Source organism: Gopherus evgoodei, chromosome 1, assembly GCF_007399415.2.
Source record: "Gopherus evgoodei ecotype Sinaloan lineage chromosome 1, rGopEvg1_v1.p, whole genome shotgun sequence".
Lineage (NCBI taxonomy): Eukaryota > Metazoa > Chordata > Testudines > Testudinidae > Gopherus > Gopherus evgoodei.
Window position 1 is genome coordinate 216,687,932 of NC_044322.1, and position 21,541 is coordinate 216,709,472.

At 45.0% G+C, this 21,541-nt stretch overlaps 2 protein-coding genes across 8 annotated transcripts in view; one reads left to right on the top strand and one right to left on the bottom strand.

The window, feature by feature from the left end:
• Positions 1 to 522: 522 nt before the first annotated feature.
• On the top strand, positions 523 to 20,999 carry GSTK1 (glutathione S-transferase kappa 1). 2 transcript variants are annotated; one of them, XM_030536269.1, is made up of 9 exons: positions 523 to 809; positions 4,314 to 4,395; positions 5,258 to 5,386; positions 10,384 to 10,484; positions 10,890 to 10,925; positions 15,733 to 15,849; positions 16,415 to 16,508; positions 20,239 to 20,393; positions 20,641 to 20,999. In XM_030536269.1, exons 1-9 carry the CDS (start codon positions 729 to 731, stop codon positions 20,683 to 20,685), a joined length of 840 nt encoding a protein of 279 aa, XP_030392129.1. In that variant the 5' UTR covers positions 523 to 728; the 3' UTR covers positions 20,686 to 20,999. The 2 variants fall into 2 exon arrangements, with proteins under 2 accessions (XP_030392129.1, XP_030392138.1); XM_030536278.1 differs by lacking the exons at positions 20,239 to 20,393; positions 20,641 to 20,999 and adding an exon at positions 18,715 to 20,131 and having other exon boundaries at positions 538 to 809.
• Positions 20,940 to 21,541, bottom strand: part of LOC115636301 (rap1 GTPase-activating protein 1-like) — a 56,677-nt gene continuing 56,075 nt past the window's right edge. For 4 of the 6 annotated variants that reach the window (XM_030536247.1, XM_030536237.1, XM_030536213.1 and 1 more), the window contains one exon: positions 20,944 to 21,024. Coding sequence is in view for 1 of the 6 variants with exons in the window: in XM_030536228.1 (XP_030392088.1) it covers positions 21,007 to 21,024 (18 nt within the window). In the remaining 5 variants the exon portion in view is untranslated. Of the gene's footprint in view, positions 21,025 to 21,541 lie in introns of all 6 variants that reach the window. The other 2 variants (XM_030536228.1, XM_030536221.1) reach the window with 2 other exon arrangements.

Consider the following 21,541-nt stretch of genomic DNA (forward strand, 5'->3'; position numbering starts at 1 on the left):
TCGGTTTAAACATGTCATGTAGACCAGGCCATAGCCTCAGCAGCTTAGATCAGACAAAGAGGAGCTGCATTGACAGGCCTGTGCCTTTAAGAACCCAGCCCTGGGAAGTCCATGCTGTCTGTGAGAGGGGAAATAAAAAAGCCCCTCTGCACCCCCTCATTTTTGCAGACACTGGGATCTCAGTCCCACTGAGGTAACTGTTATCCCCTCTGCCCCACTTATGCCAGGTTTTACCCTCTGTCACTCTCTGCCAGCACCTCGCCCGGAATTTAGCTTAGTTTAGCTCTCGCTCCTGCTCCGATTTTGCCCCTCAGCCCCTTTTCTAAATCTGCCTTCAGCTGATTGACACTCCTGACCAGCCAATTATTGCCCTCTGGTCAGACCTTGCCCCCCCTCGGCTCCGATTTGTCCCCTTTGCTCCTGTTTAACCCCTGTAAAAAGCAGCCAGCAGACTGTTCCGGCCAATAGGGGCAGGGTGCAGGTTACGGAGCACGCTCAGTACACGCCGAGTAGCACATTCCTATCGGGAGCAATTTCATCCCTTGCACCGGCTGCACAGGGCCTCACTGCAGCGCCGGAGGAGCCCGGCCGGCAGGTGTCAGCAGAGCCCCGCCGCAGCGGGCCTGGGCTGATTTCACTCTGCGCTCGCGGCTCCATGCGCGCTGGCCAGAGGCCCGGGGCCCTGGAGCGACCGCAGTGAACCGAGCGGCGCCCCGGGGAGCTGGGCGATGGCAGCAGCAGGCGGCAGCAAGACGCTGGTGGAAATCTTCTATGACGTGGTGTCTCCCTACTCCTGGCTCGGGTTCGAGGTGAGGGGGCGGCTCTGCACCGGCAGGCAGAGAAGCGCAGAGAGCGGGATGAAGGCAGCGGGGGCTGGGAGGAACAGACTTGAGACCTGTGGAGGTCCTAGGAAATCCGCGGTGTTCCCTGAGTCCCCAGGACCTGCCTTATGTCAGGTGCTTCCCCTGCAGGTCATTGCTGCATTTTCCCTGACTGGCAGCAGGCTGTAGAAAAGGGAGATCGTTTCCTCCCTACCCCCGCGCTCCTTTCCCGCCAGAAGTGTTTTGAGTAAGAATAGTTTGCAAGGTCACAGCTCCTGCCTGGGTGTACTTACAGCTGTTCCTTTAAAGGGCCTCTGTTGGCCAGCTGTCCCTTAGTTTGTTTCATACAGGATTGCATCTGTTGTTTTCTTCTATAGAGGTGTGTTTGTGTTATCATACTGACTGTGGTGCCTTGCCTGGAACAACTGAAGTTAGTGCAATTGGATAAAAGCCAGCGAAGGGTGCTGACTGTTCAGTGAGAAAGTTAGTCATTATGCTTTAGAGAAGATTAATGTTCTACAGTTATTAATGGAGCATAGGTTATGAGCCTGATCTTAATCTTAATTACACATGGCCTTTGGACTAAATTCTGCCCCATGGAATCCATGTGAAATCAATATCGTTTCAGGAACATGAGGAGCCCAGGCCTTATGCCTAAAGCTAGCTGGAACGTGCTAATATTTTTTAAAAAAATTGAAACAATTTTCATTCCACACATTTTGAAGAGGAACCAAGTTTTGGATGGGGGTTGTCTTTGTTGTTTTCAGTTGGTTGAAAATGTTGTAAACAAACTTTTTAGTTTGAGTGTTTTTCCCCATTTCTCTCAACTATTTCCTGTTTCCATTTTGGCCAATGAAAGTGGGAGGAAAAGAGAGGCAAAAGGGGCAAGGAAACACATTTTAACAGCAAAGCCAAAAATTTTTCACTTTTGTCAAAAATTGAAAATTGCAAAAAAAAATAAAATAAAATTGCAGTAACTTTCATTTTTTTTTAAAATGACCTTTTTTGTCAGTGTTTCAAATGAAAAATTTCAACACGCTCTATTTGTACAAGACTTACAAGGGTGACTTTAGGGAAACACATATTGACATCATACCTGACTAACCTCTGGTTTTTCAGGAATTTCTCAAGACCAATGGTGGTGTTTCCAAAAAATCTCAGGATTTTTTTTTTATTATGCTTTGGGTGGCATGTGTGTTGCTACCATGAAAATGATATTAAAATTAAGGCAATCTGAGGCTGCAGATAGACTTCACAAGTGGTCCTTCGTTGTCCTACCCTAATGCCATGGCCCCACTCTTATTTCTGAGCCCCATCCCCCCCTAGACGTGGGAGCAAGTTTCATATTTAAGGTGCAATGGCAGTTCATACCTTTTGAAGCTACTATTTCAAAATCTCTGTATGCAGGGCCAGTGCTTCCATTTAAGCGACCTAGGCGGTCACCTAGGGTGCCAGGATTTGGGAGGGCGGCAGACTGCTCTAGTGGACCTTCCGCAGGCGTGCCTGCGGATGGTCCACCGGAGCCGCTGGACCGGCGGACCATCCGCAGGGACGCCTGTGGCAGGTCCACCGGAGCCGTGGGACTGGCGAGCCGGCCCTGCGCCTAGGGCGCCAAAAACCCTGGCGCTGCTCCTGTCTGTATGCTGTTATAATTGCATTACATGTGTGTCTATGAGGGAGAGAGAAATTTGTAACCCACAGTTAGACCATGCCTACATTAGCAAGCTTACAGTGGCAAAGCTGTACCAATGCAACCGCACTACGGTAAGATCACTTATGTAGCTCCTCTGTGCTGGTGGAAGCTCTCCTGTCACCATAATAAAATCACCTCTATGAGCAGCAGTAGCAATGTTGGCGGGAGAAGCTCTCCTGCCGGCATAGTGCTGTTCACACTGGCAGTTCCGTTGGTGTAACTTATGTTGCTCAGGGGTGATGGTGGTTGTTTTTTTCACAACCCTGAGCACCATAAGTTATACTGACAAAAGTGGTAGTGTAGATATGGCCTAAGTGTTTCACTCTCTCTCTAGTGGCTCGACCACTGAGAAGTTTATATATTGTTTATAGCTTTTGAGCTACTAGTTATGTCTCAAGCAGTAGATCCAAGTATCCTGGGTTCAGTCTCCACTGCCAGTGACATATTGGGGCATCACATTACACACTTTTTAAAATGAAAATTGAGATTCTCATTTTATCACATGACTCCAAAGCTGGGTCCTATAGCATGTATATCATCATCTGGTCCTGGATAAAATAGATTAGAGCAGCAATAGACAGAGTTGTTCTGTGAGACAGGCCCAGAGGAAATAGATTTCATTTATACTCATGAAGTGCTTAAAGAAAGAGGAGATGCTATTATTTTCCTGATTTAAAAGAAAGAAATGAATCTGATGTCATTTCTTCTTCTTGCTCCAGAGAGAAACCTGGGTGCAGCGGGGCATTTATCTCCATGGCTATTGTTGGAGTGCATTTCACAGGGACTTAGGGTTGCTTGACATCCCTGGTCCCTCTGTAGTAATTTACAAACTTTCCCCACAGTATTGCTGGCATGAAGACCTGAGCTGCCCTGCTGATCCCACGATTGATTTCTAATGGTCTCAGACAGTTCAGGCTTTATTTTTCATAGTTTCATAGACTTAAGGTCAGAAGGAACCTTTATGGTCATGTAGTCTGACCTCCTGCACAATGCAGCCACAGAATCTCACCCACCCACTCCTGTAACAAACCCCTAACCTATGTCTGAGTTATTGAAGTTCTCAAATTGTGGTTTAAAGACCTCAAGGTGCAGAGAATCCTCCAGCAAGTGACCCATGCCCCATGCTGCAGAGGAAGGTGAAAAACCTCCAGGGCCTCTGCCAATCTGCCCTGGAGGAAAATTCCTTCCCAACCCCAAATATGGTGATCAGTTAAACCCTGAGCATGTGGGCAAAATTCACCAGCCAGCACCCAGGAAAGAATTCTCTGTAGTAACTCAGATCCCACCCCATCTAACATCCCATCACAGACCACTGGGCATACTTACCTGCTAATGATCAAAGATCAATTAATTGCCAAAATTAGGCTATTCCATCATACCATCCCCTCCATAAACTTATCAAGCTTAGTCTTGAAGCCAGATATGTCTCTTGCCCCCACTGCTCCCCTTGGAAGGATGTTCCAGAACTTCACTCCTCTAATGGTTAGAAACCTTTGTCTAATTTCAAGTCTAAACTTCCTAGTGTCCAGTTTATATCCATTTGTTCTTGTGTCCTCATTGGTACTGAGCTTAAATAATTACTCTCCCTCCCTGATATTTATCCCTCTGATATATTTATAAAGAACAATCATATCTCCCCTCAGCCTTCTTTTGGTTAGGCTAAACAAGCCAAGCTCTTTGAGTCTCCTGATTGCTAGATGTATTTCAGTGCCCAGATCCTGATCTGTCAGGCACTGGGCCCCTGGTCTTCACTGTGAGTCTTAGGCATTGTTTATCCATTATCATTTGTCCCATTGCAGGTGCTGTGCCGGTACCGGCACAACTGGAGCATTGAGTTGCGTTTTCGTCCTGCTTTCCTTGGAGGCATAATGAAGGAGACTGGTAGGTGTTTCACTGCTCCTAACCCCCAACAGAGAACCTCTGGAACCTCCTGCAGAGTGTGGCTATGAGAGAGTAGAGATTCCATCTTGCACTTGGGCTCTGGCAGGGCACTGCTATGAGGGAGCTCACCACAGACCCAAAATGGATGCTATGGGGAATATCACAGACCACTGAGACTCCCTGCTGTCATTAGCCAGGCATTGCTGAAGCCCTTCCATTCTACTCCGGGATCTAAGGCTTTGTCTGCACTAGCACTTCTGCTGGTCAGGAAAAAAACACCCCCTCCCCCCCCAACTGACAAAAGTTTCACCGACTGGTGTGGACAGTGCTATGTTGGCAGGAGTGGCTCTCCCACGGACATAGCTACTGCTGCTTGTTAGGGGTGGTTTACTTATGCCAGTGGGAGAGCTCTGTCATGAGCTCTGTTCTGGCTCTATTGGAGACTTGATTTGACTGAAATCGCAAAGCACTTCATCTTGCTGTGCCTCAGTTTCTCACTTTTTTAAAATAGGAATAATGATCCTCACCCCCCTTAATAAAGTGCTTTATGATGAACAGCACTTTATCTGTACCCAAAAGTTTATTTATCTTTAAAAACTGATTCAGCTGGTGCAAACCCCTTTGTGGACATTATTATTGCTTTAAAACTGGTTATGTCAGTTTAACACCTGCAAATTTACTGATGCAAGTGAAACTGAAGTAAGGCAGGTTTAAACTGATTTAAGTGTCCTCACACAAGTTGCAACTGTTTTACTAAATCAATATAAAATTACACTTTTAGTTAGACTAGTTTTAAATTTGTGTAGACCAGGCCTACCTTATAACTGGAATCTTTGTCTTGTAATTTCACTTTTTCTGTAAGGTAACCAGCCCCCAGCCATGGTGCCCAAACGTGGGGAATACATGATGAAGGATATAAAGAGGATGGCAAAATATTACCAGGTCCCATTGCAGATCCCCAAGGATTTTGTTGGGAGTGTTATCAGAAAAGGTAAGTAGAGGAGGCTGCTTAGTCAGTGCGTTGACCTTTCACCTTAAGGAGATCTGGGTCCAAATCTTACATGACATTGAAGGGGGGAAAATGAGATTAGATTAGATGTTCTCTTCTTCTTCCCCCATTTGTGATTTGTATGAAGTCCATGCATAGCTTCACATGAATGGAAATTCCTACTCAGGAAAGGGTTGAGAGTGGGATAGCATAGGAGTTTCTGCAGATTGTGACTGAGGTGCTTTGGCAGAGCTGGGAGGGGGAACAGCTCAGGGTAGGAGGCAAGGAGGTAGGAGGCAAACCCTCAAGCTCTGACATTGTAATATTTTTCATCACTGAATTACATGAGGCAGAGATTGTTTAAAAATAGCAAATAGTTTTTTGTGCAAATAAAGCACTGGGTTCAGATCAATCCTGTTCACATGGTCATGTTACTTGTGACTGTTCAGACGACTGCCAGAAATTAATGACAATGTTCACAGATGCTGAAAATCTCAAATATTAGCACAAACAAGTTATTTGATCAAAAATTCATACAGAAAAGTGTGTTCATTATTTACGAGGTGGATTTGATTTAAATCATGATTTAAATCACTAGTCAGGAAGACTTGATTTAATCATGAATTTTTACATAAAAGTGCATTCTTTTTGGTTATAACCTTAATACATATTCTTCACAACTCAGAGATAGATGTAGGTTTCATTTTTAGAAGGTACACACTATACATGTTTAAAGTGACTTATTCTGAAAAACTTTCAGATTAGTTTTACAGCTATATCAGAAAATGAATGATCGTTTGGTTATTTCATTGAAGCAGATATTTATGAAGTCATTGGGAGGTTAATCATTAATATTTGGAGGATTTTCTTGCCATGCTGTATTAGGAGGAGAACATCACCAGACAGACATTAACATTGTTTTATTTAACTAAAACAATATTATGTATTCTGGATTTTCTTTTCTTCAACAGCAAACATATAATAGTTTCACAAAACAAGCATATGAATTTCTGAATTTAGTTAAACATTCAAGTTTTTAATATCAGGTTCGTTTTTGTTAAAATTGTTTTTAACTAAAATAGTTAAATGAAATACTAGAAAACAAAATAGATCGACTGTCAGCCAGGTCAACGTGAGAAACTTAAAATATTGGCTTCTGAAGCTAACTCAATTGTCTTCACCTTCATGTTCCTGTTTGTTCATAATCTGGAAAAGAAAAACAAGCTTTTCTGCTTTTTCAGGTCCAGGACGATTTCTCAGTTTGGAATGAATTAGTCCAAAGGAAGAAAATGTTCTTTCTATACTGGCAGAAGCAGCTCCTGCTGTTAAAAGTGAGATTATCCCTTCAACAGTCTCAGAATCAAAGTGCTTAAGTGACTTCCACCAGTTCACTGGTGTGACCTTTAAAACATCATCATCAAACATATATTTCTTTAATGGTTCACCCTTAGCTCTGAAGTTTATTATCCCTCCATAATGCCAATTATGATTGCTAGATGGCCATGTCATAGCCACCTCCTCTTCTTCAGCAGTTTAAAGTTTGACCCTGGGACTGAGTATTGGGAATATTTGCAAGAAAATGAGCTGGAGGTGGTGCTTGTCCCAGATGGGGTTTTTTTATGCTTGTAATTTAACTCTGTCATTGCATATTTCTCTCTTTAAGATCTTACCCAGTTCTTTCCACATTTCAACAGCATCAGCAATAAAATAGCTATTTCCCTGCATTTTGTTCAAGGTTGCAGAAATAGGCTTCAGGGTACTCAGCATGTGTTCATTTCTCTTAAGCCCAGTGTTGAACTTTGGCTGTGCATTGCCATCTATTTTTTCACGATTTTGTTCACAAACTGTCATCAGATTAGGTCAGTTCTTGATATAGTGCTCAAAACAGTCTACTACTGAGTTCCATCACACTTTTTGTGGGAGGAACCAAGCTAACTCTCCCACTTTTTTTGTTTCAGAGCAGCTGCTGCAAAGTGGTTGTTATGAAAGTATTTTGCAATTTCAACAACATTAGCCTTCATTTCTGGAACACTGAAGTCTTTGGCTAGGAGGTGCATCAAATGAGCACTGCAACTGTATGTTATTAGCTTGAGACTCTCTTCTAAATCATTTCTTCTCATCTTGGATACATTTGCAGCATTGTCTATGACCAAGTTGCGTACGAGACTCCTCCCCCTTTCCCCTCCCCCCCCACCGCTGTTTCTTACAGCTTTTACTGCTAATTGTAAATATTGTGCTATGTGTGCATTTCCTGATGTATCAATTGCTTCTGTAAGGAAGACATTCCCTTCTTCTGTTGTCACACAAGCACATACAACAGGATCATTGTGGACATTGCTCCACCCATCAAGACTCAGGTTAACAATTTTACCCTCTAGACCTTTTGCGCACTGCTTAATTTCTCTTTCGTACACTTTATCCAGCAATTTGCCTGCGACATCTGCTCTGTTGGGTGGACTGTATCTTGGTCTTAATGACTGAACCATGTTAATGAAGTGTGGGTTCTCAGTCATACGGAAAGAAGAGTTTGTTGCATAAACAAACCAGGCAATTTTTTCATCAATTACCCCTTTTTATAATCCGCTGGTTTTTATCACAAACTTATCTATGGTTGTTTCTGGATGATGGATTTTGTTTCTTCCCTTTTTGCTGTAGGTGATATATTGTGGCTATGTGACATACATGATGTGACTGAAACACTATCATTGGCAGATAACTCTGAAACTACAGAAAATGATGGTGATCTTGAAGGTGGCTAGTCTTCAGAATCCTGTATGTTGAGGGTGGATTCTCCTAAACAAAATAAGTCAATGCAGTTATTTTAATTATTATTACCATACTGCTCATTTAGTATTACTCATTGCATTCACTGACACTCAGCACTACTTTAAAGGTGAAATTGTAAAAGGAAGACTTGCCTATTTTTCAGCTATTTATTTTTTATCACACCTGCATATAAAATGATAGTACTGTAGTGTAACAACTATATTTTTTGTTCAAACATGGAAATTTAAGAATACTCAAGAAAGAAGTATGCAATAAAAAAAGTTTACCAACCTGAAGATCCTGCATGTTCAGACATATTCCTTTCATCTTCTTCAACGCAGCTTCCTCCTGAGAAGGAACACGTGTGCTGATGTTGTTTCATTGAAGCAACTAGGCCTTGCATTTCTTTGTTGCACTGTTTGCATTTTGCACACATGCCTGTCTTACAGGTAGGGGAACTTCATTAAAATATTCTCAAACTGGTTCTCTTTTATGGCCAGCTGCCATTATAGGTTTTCCCTTCTAGTGAGAGAATGGTATGGTAGATCGCAAATCAATGAAGGCTACACTCAGAAAGACCTCAGACTTCTGGAATGTGCTGCTCAAACAGTTTCACTTTTGTTTCTACTGCGTGTCCCTCCCTTCTCACATTCATCTCCAAACTTATTCTTCTTGTCCAGATCTATTCCGCTCCCAACAATCTTCTATCCATTGAACATTTTGAAACTTTGCACTTTTAGAGAGAGGTAAGGGATTGACTCTGTGTTCACAAATTTGCAGAGGGACAGTAGGGTTGAGGGCTGTAATTTCTCATCTCTATATATTATTTAAAAACATTTTTTGCTGTTAACAAGCATGTTATCTCTAGAGACACAAATCCACAGTTTGAGAACTGCAAAACGAAGCATCTCTGATGATGTCTTCTAAAGTGAGCACTGAATCCCATGGGGTAGATAGATAATTTAAGGTTAATTTTTCTATACAGAAGTCCCTGGAACCCAATAAAACTGGGTCCCTAATCCATGAACTATTGGAACTCATTTACAAAACTTTTCTTAAACATTACATGAATGTATTGTCTCAGACTATAGAATTAGAATTTATAATCCCTATTCCATGATGGAACACTATAGTTTTATTTAAGATATATCTTTGAGCCATCTTTAGATAAAATACTTTTTGAGGAAAATCTGATTTAAATAAAAAATCCGATTTCCCCTCCCCCCAAATAAATAAATCATTGATTTTTTTTTTTATCCACCCTAGCTATTTATTACACTGCTGCTTTAAAAAAGTTTCCATCATCAAAGCAGAGTGCAGAACCAATTTCATGTGACTTAGGTGACCAATCACACATAACCAGAAACAAATTGCAATTGACTGAAGTGAATAGTTTATAACAACCCTCCATAGGCTGAAAATTCTTCAAGTTTATTGATTCATTAGAAATAATGAATAGATCAGTGGGAATCAGGAGGGGTTCTTGAATGAGTCACTCAACAGAAATGGGGCTGAATTCAAAACAGGTATTACTGGCAATGAATAGTTTGACCTGCTCTAATAGGGTTAAGACCCTAAGGACTGGTGCCACTGTACATTGGACATCCACGAATATAACTAGTGTTCAAGATATTAATACTGCTACTTCTTTGCACTTGTATGAACTGCACATGGCAGATTTCAAGTTATTAGTGAGCTAGTTCCTAACGTGCAGAGAAGCTGAACACCCACAATTCTGGTTAAAATCAGTGGAGTTGAAAGTGTTGAGCACCTCTGAATATCGGGTCCTACTTGTCTCTAGATGGGCTTCCAATGTTGGAGGCCCCAGAACTAGAAGCAGCTCTTGAAAGTTTGGCCCATGATGTTTTTGGCTATAACAAACTTCTTAGAGTCCACTCTCCATCTGAGACCAGTGCAGACTGTGTTCAGTAAGCCATTCCCAGAGGTGAATCCCAACTAAGTCCCTTTTCTAGCGAACTCTCTCCCTGTTTAGAGCCTGCTGCAGGCTTAAGTAGCTAACTCCCTGGGACAGTCCCAAGGAAATCACATACAGAAGTAGTCTTCTTATGAACATTGGCAAGAGTTTCATTAATGACCTCTGCACCTTGGGGATATTTCCAGAGCAGTGGCAGACTAAAAGCCCTGTCCTGGTGTGACCTTAGTGCAGACTTCATTGGTTGGTGCTGTTCCCATGCCTCCTCAATGTGTCTTTCTGTCTTTCACACCAAACCCAGGCAGTCTTTCTGCCATGCGCTTTATCACAGCCGTGGATATGACACAGCCACAGTTCCTGGAGCCTGTGTCCAGAGAGCTCTGGATGCGCATCTGGTCCCGGGTGAGTACTTATGTATATCCCCCATCCAGCTCCTTTCCTCATCTTCTTGCCCCTCCTCTGCCCTCAGTCAAACAGGTAGTAGGAGGGTTGAAATCTGTGGTTCAGGGTCCAACCCAAGGAAAGCTCTACATTCCAAGTCAATTGCAGCTTCTTCTGTTCCTTTCAGTGTGTGGATGCTGCACCAATAGTTAATTCCAGAGTCCACATAATCCAGTTCCAGTTTAGGTGAATGGGATCTTTTCCTCTCCTGTGGGAAATTCCCCAATGGGATTCCAGTCCTCAGCTGAGCTTTTCTGACTCCATCCCTGCAGGAAGACAGGGTCACTGTGAGAAATTCTCTTTGTAGATTCAGCATCTTGTTCATAAACATTTAACCATTTGATTTCCTCCTCCTCCTCTCACCAGGATGAAGATATCACCCAACCAGAGAGCATACTGGCAGTAAGTTTCTCCCCATTACTACTGCTTCTACATTCATTTGCTGTGATTTATTGGATGTGGGTCTTAGGGTTACTGTCTATAGAAGTAACTTAAATAATTTTCACTGGCTGTGGATTTTTTAAGGGATCATTTGGAGTTCTCAGGAAATTCCCTTAGGGAAAATGTGACTCCCATGTCAGTGACTTCCATCCCCGAAGTCTGTGGAAATGTGGGGGTAATTTACCATGTAACTCTGGGGCATTTTATTGCCAGGCCTATGGTGGATATTTAGGTCACGGTGCCTTCCTAGCAGGATGCCCCAGAATAGGCAGTGGATACACTATTAATTATATTTTAATTAACAGTAATAAAGCCAGGGGCAATGTTCAAGAATGAGCTCAGGGAAGGAGATGGGTTTGCTTCTATAAAAGGCTTTTAACTTGAGTTAAAATTTGATTCTGAAGGCAGATTGTGGAGGGGACAGTGGTGGTGTAGCTGGGCTCCATTCTCAAACCTTAATTGGTATGCCTTTCTTTGTAGTTGCTTTGGAATAGCCTCCGTTCTTTTCCTCAGTTCCACTATCTGCATCCTGCCTCTTCTGCTTGTTAGATCTCTGGCTATAATGCAGAGATAGGCAGAAGAGTGTTCAGATTTGAACCAGGGATTAGTTTTGGGGTTTGTGTTTGAGGCCAAGTCAAGGCCACAGTTCCAATTTGATCCCAAACTAGGATCTCATATTCTAGCCCTAGATAGTAGCCAAGTAGTAGCCCATACCTTAATTTTACAAATACTATTATAACCACTATTACTACTAATTTTATATAGCACTTTTCATCAGTATATCGCAAAGCAGAGAGGTTGCACAAGATTATTTTAGGCAGTGTTAACATGAGAATCCAGGTCTCTAAAAGTCTTAAGCTATGTCTACACTGCCAAGTTATTTCACCAAAAGTTATACCACTTTTTTTAAAGCATGTTCATTAAACTGCTGTTGCATGTCCACACTGTGCTCCTTGTGTCACTGAAGCACATCCAGACTAGCAGCTCTTGCGAAGATGAGAGCAGTGCACTGTGGGTAGCTATCCCCTGTGCAACTGGGTGGGTGCTTTGGGAAGGGTTTGCAGCCCCTCAAGGGGTAGGTACAGTGTCACATGATGCAGGTTTCTCAAGCCCATTATTCTGTAGGCATCCTATAGGTTGCCAGTCACTTTTCAACTGAAGTGTGGAGGGTAGATGGGGAGGTGGGGGAGTGTGTGTGTGTTGGGGCAGAGTGAGTGTATCCACATGCTGTCTCGTAAGTTCAGTCAGCCGCCAGAAGCAACCAGTCCTGGGGGAGGGGGAAACCCAACGTCGGCCCCGCCTAGGGTGACCAGACACTGTGATTTTTATCGGGACTGTCCCGATATTTGCTTGTTTGTCCCGCATCCCGACCAATGCTAGGTCGGGACGCGAGACAACAAGCAAAGGCTCCTGAGCCCGGAAGGGCTTGCGCCCTCCCCCACCCTGACTCCGCCCCCACCTTCCCCCATTGGCTCCCTCCCCAAATCCCTGCCTCTTGCCACGCACGCCTTGCCCAGGAGATGCAGGGGAGCACGGGCCGGGGTGAGTGTGAGTCCGGCCTGGCCCTGAGCAGGCAGGACTCGGGCGCGGTATGGGGAGGGAGAGTAGGGGGCGGCCCACCCGCGGGGCCAGGCAGCGGCAGTTCTCCCCAACTGGGCAGCGGGACTTGGGAGCAGCCACAGCTCCCACTGCCGTGGGGGGAGGAAGTGGCCAAGCGCTTTGCGGCTGTGGCTTTGGCGCCCAGGCCTGCTGCGGGGACCCAGCAGCACGGACGCTGCTCCCAGCCCCTGGCCAGTCGCATATGGGCTGACTGCCCAGCTGATGCAATCCTGCGGCGGAGGCATCGGCAGCCCAGCCCCATTCGTTCCCTTGTGGGACCCGAGCGGGATGGGGGGGCTGGGGCCTGCTGCCCCCACTCCGGGGCCGCCCGCGGGATTGCACCAGCTGGGCAGCCAGCCCAGATGCGACTGGCCAGGGGCTGGGCTCGCACAGCGTGCGCACTGCTGGGTCCCCACAGCAGGCCCGGGCTCAGGGGGTTTGTGGGCACCAGAGCCACAGCCTCCGAGCTTGGCCAGTGGCCACTTCCTCCCCCCGTGGCAGTGGGAGCTGCAGCAGCAGCTGCTCCCGAGTCCCGCTGCCCGGGTGGGGAAACAGCCGCCGCCTGGCCCTGCGGGTGGGCCACCCCCCTACTCTCCCTCCAGGTTCCACGCCTGAGTCCTGCCTGCTCAGGGCCAGGCCAGACTCTCACTCACCCTGGCCCCGCGCTCCCCTGAGTCTCCCGGGCCTCTCTCCAGCGCTTGCGGAGGCAGGAGGAATTGGGCGTGGGGTTTTTGCTCTGCTGCCATTTTTTCCCCCTCTGCCCCCGCCACCCCGTCCCAATATTTAACCTGGGTGATCTGGTCACCCTAACCCCGCCTCCCGCTCTGTGACAGACACACACACACCCAACCCTGCCTGCCTCTGTGTTTAGTGTGGGAGACAGCAGGAGCATTCCATGTAAATGATTCTTTCTTTGTTTCCCTGGAGCAGAGCAGCACAGCATGTTGGCTGTCAGAACGGAGTTTTGAAAGGGGAGGGATGCATGCCTGCAGGGCTACTGAGCTCAAAACAATGAGCAGAGCAGTTACTTCAGGCATTGTGGGACACCTCTGGAGGCCAATTACAGTGATAAAAGCAAGCAAGGTGTTTATGCTGGCACTTCAGCGATAAAACCTTTGTGCAAAAAGCCTTATCACTCTCATCTAGGTGGTTTTATTGAAGTGCTGCAGCTGAGGAGTTTTGTCTCAAAAAGTGGCTTTGCAGTATGTACACCTCGGTTGTTTTATCTCCAAAAGCTGCCTTTTGGTCAAAAAACTTGGCAATGTAGACAAGCCCTTGGCCACGCAGTCACACTACCTTTCAGAATAAATATTCTAGGTATATGTTCTTTGGCTTGTCCTGTCTCTAATCCCTCTGACCCTCCTCCCCTCTTAGACCAGAGCTAGAACTCAGAACCTCAGCTCTCCAGTAGTCTACTTCCTAGCAAATGTGAATCCACTGGGAAAAGATGTGTCAAGGCTCCTTGTAGGCCTGGTCTACGCTGGGGGGGGAGGGGTCAATCTAAGATATGCAACTTCAGCTACGAGAATAGTGTAGCTGAAGTAGACATATCTTAGATCAAATTAAAATTGCTTACTTCGTGTCCTCACGGCACTGGATCGACGGCTGCGGCTCCCCCGTCGACTTTGCTTCTGCCTCTCACACTGCTGGAGTTCAGCAGTCAACGGGAGAGCAGTCAGGGATTGATTCTATCACGTGTAGTGCAGATGTGATAAATCGATCGCTACCTGCCGATAGTAGTTGTCAGTTACTCCTGTAGCTGGAGCGGTAAAGCTATGTGCTGTTGAACTGAGGCTTTAACTACATGAGAAAGTTGCACCAGTTAAATATAAAGTGTGAATTTAAAATAAATTAGCTAGATTGGAGCGAACCCCTGTCTAGACACTTATTTTGGTTTGGGAGCAGTTTTTTTTGGTTTAGCATTAATTAATCGGGAACAGGTTTAAGCTAAATGGAAACAAGCAACTCTCAGAATGAAATAAGTGTCCCCAGAGCGGAGAGTTGCACCAGTTCTACACTGGTTTACAAACCAATTTACATTCAACTGGTGCAGCTTATTTGTATAGACAAGGCCTGAATGTCCAGGGTCAACCCTGGTGATGGTCCGTTTTGTGGACTTTATGATCACATGTGAGAATCTGTTCTTTTTTTTTTTTTTTTTTTAAATGGGGTTGACACAGGGAGGTTTGTTTTTTTTAAGTAAAGATCATTATCTGTACATTATGGTGTGACATAGTAGGATACGTGTCCCACATTTGGGTCCTATGTCTCACATTTTGATTGTTGGCATCACACAGTGGCAGATTTGAAGGTTGAGAAGCTCACTGCTAGAGCACGGGATGGAGAGCCTCTTTATCTCCAATGTAGTAGAACACGTGCTCCCCTTCTGTACCAACGCTCCAGTTCTGAAGATGACCCACCAACTTCCAGTTGGGCTTGCTGGGTTTGGTCTCTGTCATGCAGTGTCACTCCTTGTTCCTACGTTGCTGTGTTCGGCAGGCTCCTTCCAATACTGTTTAGACACTTCAATAATACTCATCTTCTTTTCCACTACAGCACTTCATCTGTCTTAGTTCATATGTCGAAAGAGTTAATTTGAACTAAGCATAGGCCTTGGCTACACACACTTTACAGCGCTGCAACTGGGGTGTGAAAAAACACCCCCCTGAGCGCTGCAAGATACAGCGCTGTAAAGCGTCAGTGTAATCAGGGCAGCAGCGCTGGGAGCGCGGCAACCAGCGCTGCACGCTACACCCGTAAGGGATGTGGTTTACATGCAGCGCTGGGAGAGCTCTTTCCCAGCGCTGCCGCTCTGACTACACTCACACTTCAAAGCGCTGCCGCGGCAGCGCTCCGAAATTCCAAATGTAGCCATACCCTTAAACTCCCTTTCCCCCTTTTGTTAGCTAATTGAAAGCCCACCTAACAAGAGCTGCATATTTTGAGCCTGGGAGGTGATATCCCTTCAGCTTCACATTCAAAAGTCACTCAGAATAGGTATATAACCAGGCAGTGGGAGAAAGTAGGCCAGACTGTCCTGCCAGAGAAATGTCCTAGGAGGAGTATTGTATCGTTTGACAACAGACTTTCAAGCAATGAAGCTGCATGTAATTATTATGTAACTGTTATGGTAACAGTGGCTGTTCTTATTGTCTTTCTGTCTCCTCAGGCTGCTGGGGAGGCTGGGCTACCCTCAGCGCTGGCCCAGAAGCTACTGGCAATGACCTCGACCCCTGAGGTGAAGAATCGTCTGAAGGAGACAACAGAGGAGGCACTGAAATATGGGGTGAGACGCTCCCATTGCCATGTGGGGTTAGATCTGTGTGTTCCTTTCCCAGCAGTGACACTGTGGGTCAAGGCAGGATGAAGGGGTAGATCAGGATACACAAGGATCCCATTGCTCTCAGACTTTTTTGTATTTTAAACACATCTTGCAAGCCAGCTCAATACCCTAAGTATTAGTGCAGGAAACTATCTTTTGGGAAACCCAGGTTTGATTCCTGGCCCATTCCAAGGAAGATGTCAGGGGACTAGTGTGCCAGAGACCAGAGCTAGTGCCTGGGGTCACTGCTCTCCACTACCATGCATGAAGCCCTGATTTGATTCTGATTCCTTTTTGCTCAGTCCCATGGGATGACAGGTTCATAAGAGTTCTGCAGAATCCAGGCTTGGTGCATGGGACCCAGATCTGAGATAGAGAAAGAAGAAAAGAAGGGAAAGGGAAAAAAAGTGAGAGTGCGAGGGAGGAAGAAAAGTGACAGTTCTTCTTTGTAAAAGTTTCTCTTAGAACTGGTCTTGTGCTTATTCCTCTCTGTGTGACTCTCCCTGTTTTGTCTCCCTGGGGGCATTAGGCATTTGGAATGCCAGCAGTTGTGGCCCATGTTAATGGTGAAGCTCACCTCTTCTTTGGCTCTGATCGTTTAGAGCTTCTGGGCAAAGTTATAGGTGAGTGTTTCTAGTAACGTTTCCTTGTATTTTTTTCTCCCTGGTAATTATCCATCTGCTCTAATGGGATGTGTAATGTGACAAACAAATTAACACTCTGGAGGTATGTCTACACTGCAATTAAAAACCCGTGGCTGGCATGTGCCAGCTGGCTCAGGCTAAGGGGCTGTTTAATTACAGCGTAGACATTTGGGTTCGGACTGGAGCCCAGGCTCTAGGAACCTGCGAAGCGGGAGGTCCCAGACCTTGGACTGTAGCCTAAGCCCAAACCTGAATGTCTGCACCACAATTAAACAGCACGTAGCCTGAGCCCTAGTCAGGTGGCATAGGTCAGCCGTGAGTGACTAATTGCAGTGTAGACATATCCAAAGGCTCAGCATCTCCTTCCCTCTTAGGCCAGGGGAAGGGAGAGCTATATCTTTGTATCATCTGCATACCTTATCAATTATTTTACATTTTCTTCCAGATTACTGATCAAAATATTAAATCGCATTAGACTAAGAACTGATCCCTGAAGGAGCCCAGTGAAGGCACCCCAAGTACTTAAGTCTCAGTTAGTAACTACATGTTGAAACCTGTCAGTTACCCAGCTTTTAACCCACTGAGCTGTATTGATTTTGAATAGCACTCATGTATGAATCAGAATATCAGGTGATATTAATTCAAATGTCTGTCTTAAATCCACGTCTCCACAGAGTTACTTTTATCTGCCAGACTTGAAATCTTTTCAAAGAATTATATAAAATTTGTTTGACAGGACTCTCCATTATTTTTGCCTGGGCTTTGTTAGGCTGAATAGCCCTTAATTATCCAGGTCCTCCTATTTACCCTTTTTAAGTATTGGTCGTTCTTTCAGTTCTGTCCCTTTCTAGTTTTCCTAGGGTTCTTAAAAATTAACGTCAGTGGGCCAAAGAGCACCTTGATAAGCTCTTATAAAACTCTTGGTTGCAAATCATCCAGATCAGCTGATTTTACAATGTTTAACATTAGCAGAAGTGGTGTAACATCTTCCTTAGCTACCACTGTAAAAGAAGGTATGCTTGTCCGATTAACTCCACTTCGGTGGCAAATGCTCCTTTTCCCCAGGCCAGCCCTCTCCCCAGCGATGAGGTTACATGTTGAGCTCTCTCTCTGGCAGAATGTCTGGAGACTGACAACCAGATGCTCAGCTGCTGTAAATGGTGCAGCTACACACTATGGGGTAAATCCTCAGCTAAAGATCCAGCCTTTTATTAAAAATAAATAAGTAAATAAATTAAAGCCTTCCCAGTCACCTGATGTCTTGTTTTAAGACTGTCGGAATCTCAGAGGTGTCATTCTCACACTACTGTAGCTGATTAATGTAGAATTTTGAAAACTAATTGTAGGTGCTGGACAGTAAATTGCAACTAGCTAAGTCAAGCAAAGTTTATTTTTGGTATGAAGTGGCAAAAAAAAAAAATTGAGTTCAGGTGAGAGCCTATATTTATTCGGTGTAATAGCTGTCCAACTCATTTCAAATCTGACAGAAAAATATACCTCAATCCTAGACCTACCCTAGTAAAGGGAAATCAGCCTAAAACTTGTTTCTGGATTTTAGCAAGGAGAACAAATTCAGGATTACAATGGAGACATACTACTACCAGGACTTCATAATCCTACTATAACTAAGCTGAGAGGGGTTCTAATTACATTTTCATAGCAGACAGTCCAGCTGGATGTGTATTTTGCTTAGCGTCTGTGATTTCTTTCGTAATTTTTGTTCTAAAATAACTGATTTTAATTAAGAGAACTGGCATAGGTTGTGGTGACTGTTTAAAAACAGCATTACCCACTGTTGGATAAGCCAGAAAAAAGGAAACTGAATTTCAACCTTAGATTTGGCAGCATTTGGGGAGTGGTGTCAGTCATAGGAAATGAGTTTGTGATCCCTTTTTGACCTAGCCCTATAAGAAACCTGGCTAAGGGATGCCAGGTTTGATTGCTGGTTCCATAGCTCATCCTTAACCCCCAGATCTGTGGGCAGATTTTAAAATTCAAGCTAATCTTTGGTGCTGGGCAGTACATCTCAGCTAGCAGGGTCCAGTAGTCTAGATGTGGAAAGCTCGGTGTCCCATTAATTACATTCCCATTTCAGCACAATTGCCCATTCCGTGAGGAGGAAGGACAGCCTTACCCTGCAACCCACCCCCAGTATCAGGATTTAATTTGTTAGCTTTTCTTACAGGAGAGAAATGGTTGGGACCAGTTCCTGCAGCTTCCAAACCCAGGATGTGAGAAATTCAGCTGCAATACGAAACAAGAAGAAAATAAGTGACTAAAATTTGAATGAAGCCGTAACGTTCATGCCTGAGAAGTGGCATCTAGGGTCCTAAAGGGACTGGGAGGAGAGCAGTGATGTTCCCCTTGAATCCAGTTCTACTCCAGTCCCCGTGGTAGACTGAGACTGTTTTGTTTTGTTTTTCCCCACTTTTTTCACAATGCAGATAGATATTTTTTTGTTTACAGGAAATTGTTTTCAGGCTGAGAGCTCAGAGCAGGGTCTGAGTCCTGTCTGTGTCAGTGCCTTGCAGCTCAGCGCATATTGCCAGTCCATTGCCACGTTATCCCCGCATTGCCCTGCACTTTGAATGCTTCTTTGGTTGTCCATATAATGTAATATTCTCTCTCTCTCTCTCTCTCTCTCTCTCTCTCTCTCTCTCTCTCTCTCATATATATATATATATGAATTATCTGAATCCCGCACTTGGAATAAATTACATCCAGTTGTCAACCTGGACATTTTGCATTGTGGGGATACACTGGCTGATTATTCCCCCCCAAAGTGCAATTTATTCTACTCTGAAAAATGATATTTGAGCTAGATCCCAGGAGTCCAGTGGAATTCTCAGCCCCAAGTTAGGTGCCTGTACAATGCACTGGTAGGAGCCTCACAAAATAAGAAACAAATGCAACAATATCTAGGTCTCTCTATCAGAACAGACTGATATCTATCTTAAGCGGCACAGTGACCTGTCTGTCTGCCATATCAGGTCAGACTCTTGAGCCATTTAACTTGGAATTCTGCCTGAACAGTACCCCAGTAGCTGGTATAAACAAACACAAAGCTAGCCTATTGTCCCACGTTGTACGTGTGTGTGTGGGGGGGGGGGGCGGGCTGGGGGGGAGGAGAGAAGCAGGGACTGAAGACTGATATGATTATTTCTATCACTTTCCCAGGTAACACAGTCACCCCCAGTAGGGGCAAGTTGGAAGAAGCCTTGATGAGTGGGGCTGTGCTAGTGTCTTGGCTGGGAGAGAGAACTCCTAGCAGCTTGGTTAGGGAGATATGTTAAGTATCTCGCCTCTAGGAGTCACCATCTCCTTGGCTGAACATGTTTGGGGTAGGAGACAGCTCTCTCTGGCATGAGTGTGACTTGGCTGGGAGCGAGAACAGCCTGGGTGACTGATTTTTCTGTCTCCTGGGCAATGTGGTGGACAGGACACATACCAGGGTTGGGGAAAGACTGTTGCTTTTGGAATTGGGGACTAGCACTGTGAGAAGTCACCTTCTGTGGGTGGAGTGAACTCGCTTTCTCTCCTCCTTTAACCCCTCTTTTCCCCCCCTCCCCCCAATGACAAAATAAACACCGGCCTGAACTGTCTTAGCATCATGAGCATTTCTAGAGGACTGTAGTGTGAAGATGAGCGCACCCTGCAACAGCCTCACAGAGCCCAGGGTTGGTTGGTCATAATCTCCTTTTATTGCAAGCCCAAGATGCCACACAGACACCACAAGCATGGAGCGAGGGTCAGAGATTCACATTTCCACATCCTGCTACTGCAGGCTACAGAGAGCGGAAAGCAGAGAGAGAAGATACAGAGGGAAAATTAAATCCTCAAGGTCAAGGCTGGGGAACTTATCAGGTACTGTAAAAAGAATGACCCCTAATGGGACAGTGTTTTCTACACTAAGTTTGCAGCGTGATAAAAGATGGGGGAAGGAGAGACCTTCATGTACGCACATTCTGAGGGGACAGGCTTAGCACTCAATGGGTTCAGGGCCTGGGCCTCTTTAATGACAGGGTTACAGTAATGACCTTGGAGGTCAGTGGCATAGTCTATGTCAATTCATAGAGCAGCACTCGTGAACTGGATTTCTCTGCCTCCTCAGGAATGGACTCTTAAGTGCTGCCTTCCTAAGAAGAGAGGACCATGAACAGGCTATCTGAACCCTTCTGCACTGGACTCAACAGGGAAAGTTTTATACCAGGAATAAAAACAAACTGAAAGTGTTCCCTTTTCACTCTCTCTCCTCCACTGGTGGATGGAAATCCCCTAGTGGAATAGCTTGTTCCTGGCCCCAGAGGTGGCTGAGCTGGAATGATGTACTTGAATGAATTAATGCCACATTTGGTTTCGTGGTTGGTTTTCTGGTTGCTTTTGACACAACCATCACTGGAGGAAGCAGAAGGGCCAGCAGTCTTGGGAATCCAGCTTTTCTCCTCTGAATCTCTAAGGCGAGGAGTAGCCAGGCCCTTCACTTCAGCAGCAAATCCTGAGAGAGAGACAACCAGACACACAGTAAAAGCAAGTTCCCCTCACCCAAATCTCAGAGCTATCACTCCTCTGAAGGGACCATCTGGCCTCACTTGTTCTGTCTACTCAACCTGACCACCTCCTCCACCCCAGAGCTGGTCCCTCCCCTGAAGATCTTAGTCTAAGTAATGTTTTGTTTAGGCATTTTCAGAATGAAATATTTAGATATTTCGATTCTAAATGACTTTGTGCTGATGTTTACTTGAACTTTATTTTTAAAAATTGACAAACATTTAAAAAGCTCAAAAGCCAGATAAAATGGTTTGTTGAACCTAAAACAATTTTTTTTCCTGACTTTTGAGAAGGGCCAGTAAACTGAAAATCAGCTATTTGCTCTAAATACACTGCACTTCCTTCCCTATGGGTGTTTCCTCTGCTGCCCTATCCCTCCCACGGTTCTATTGCTAAGTCTGCAGTCCCTGAAGGGAGTGTGTCACAGTCTGACCTCCACACTACCCATGGGGCACTGTGCTATT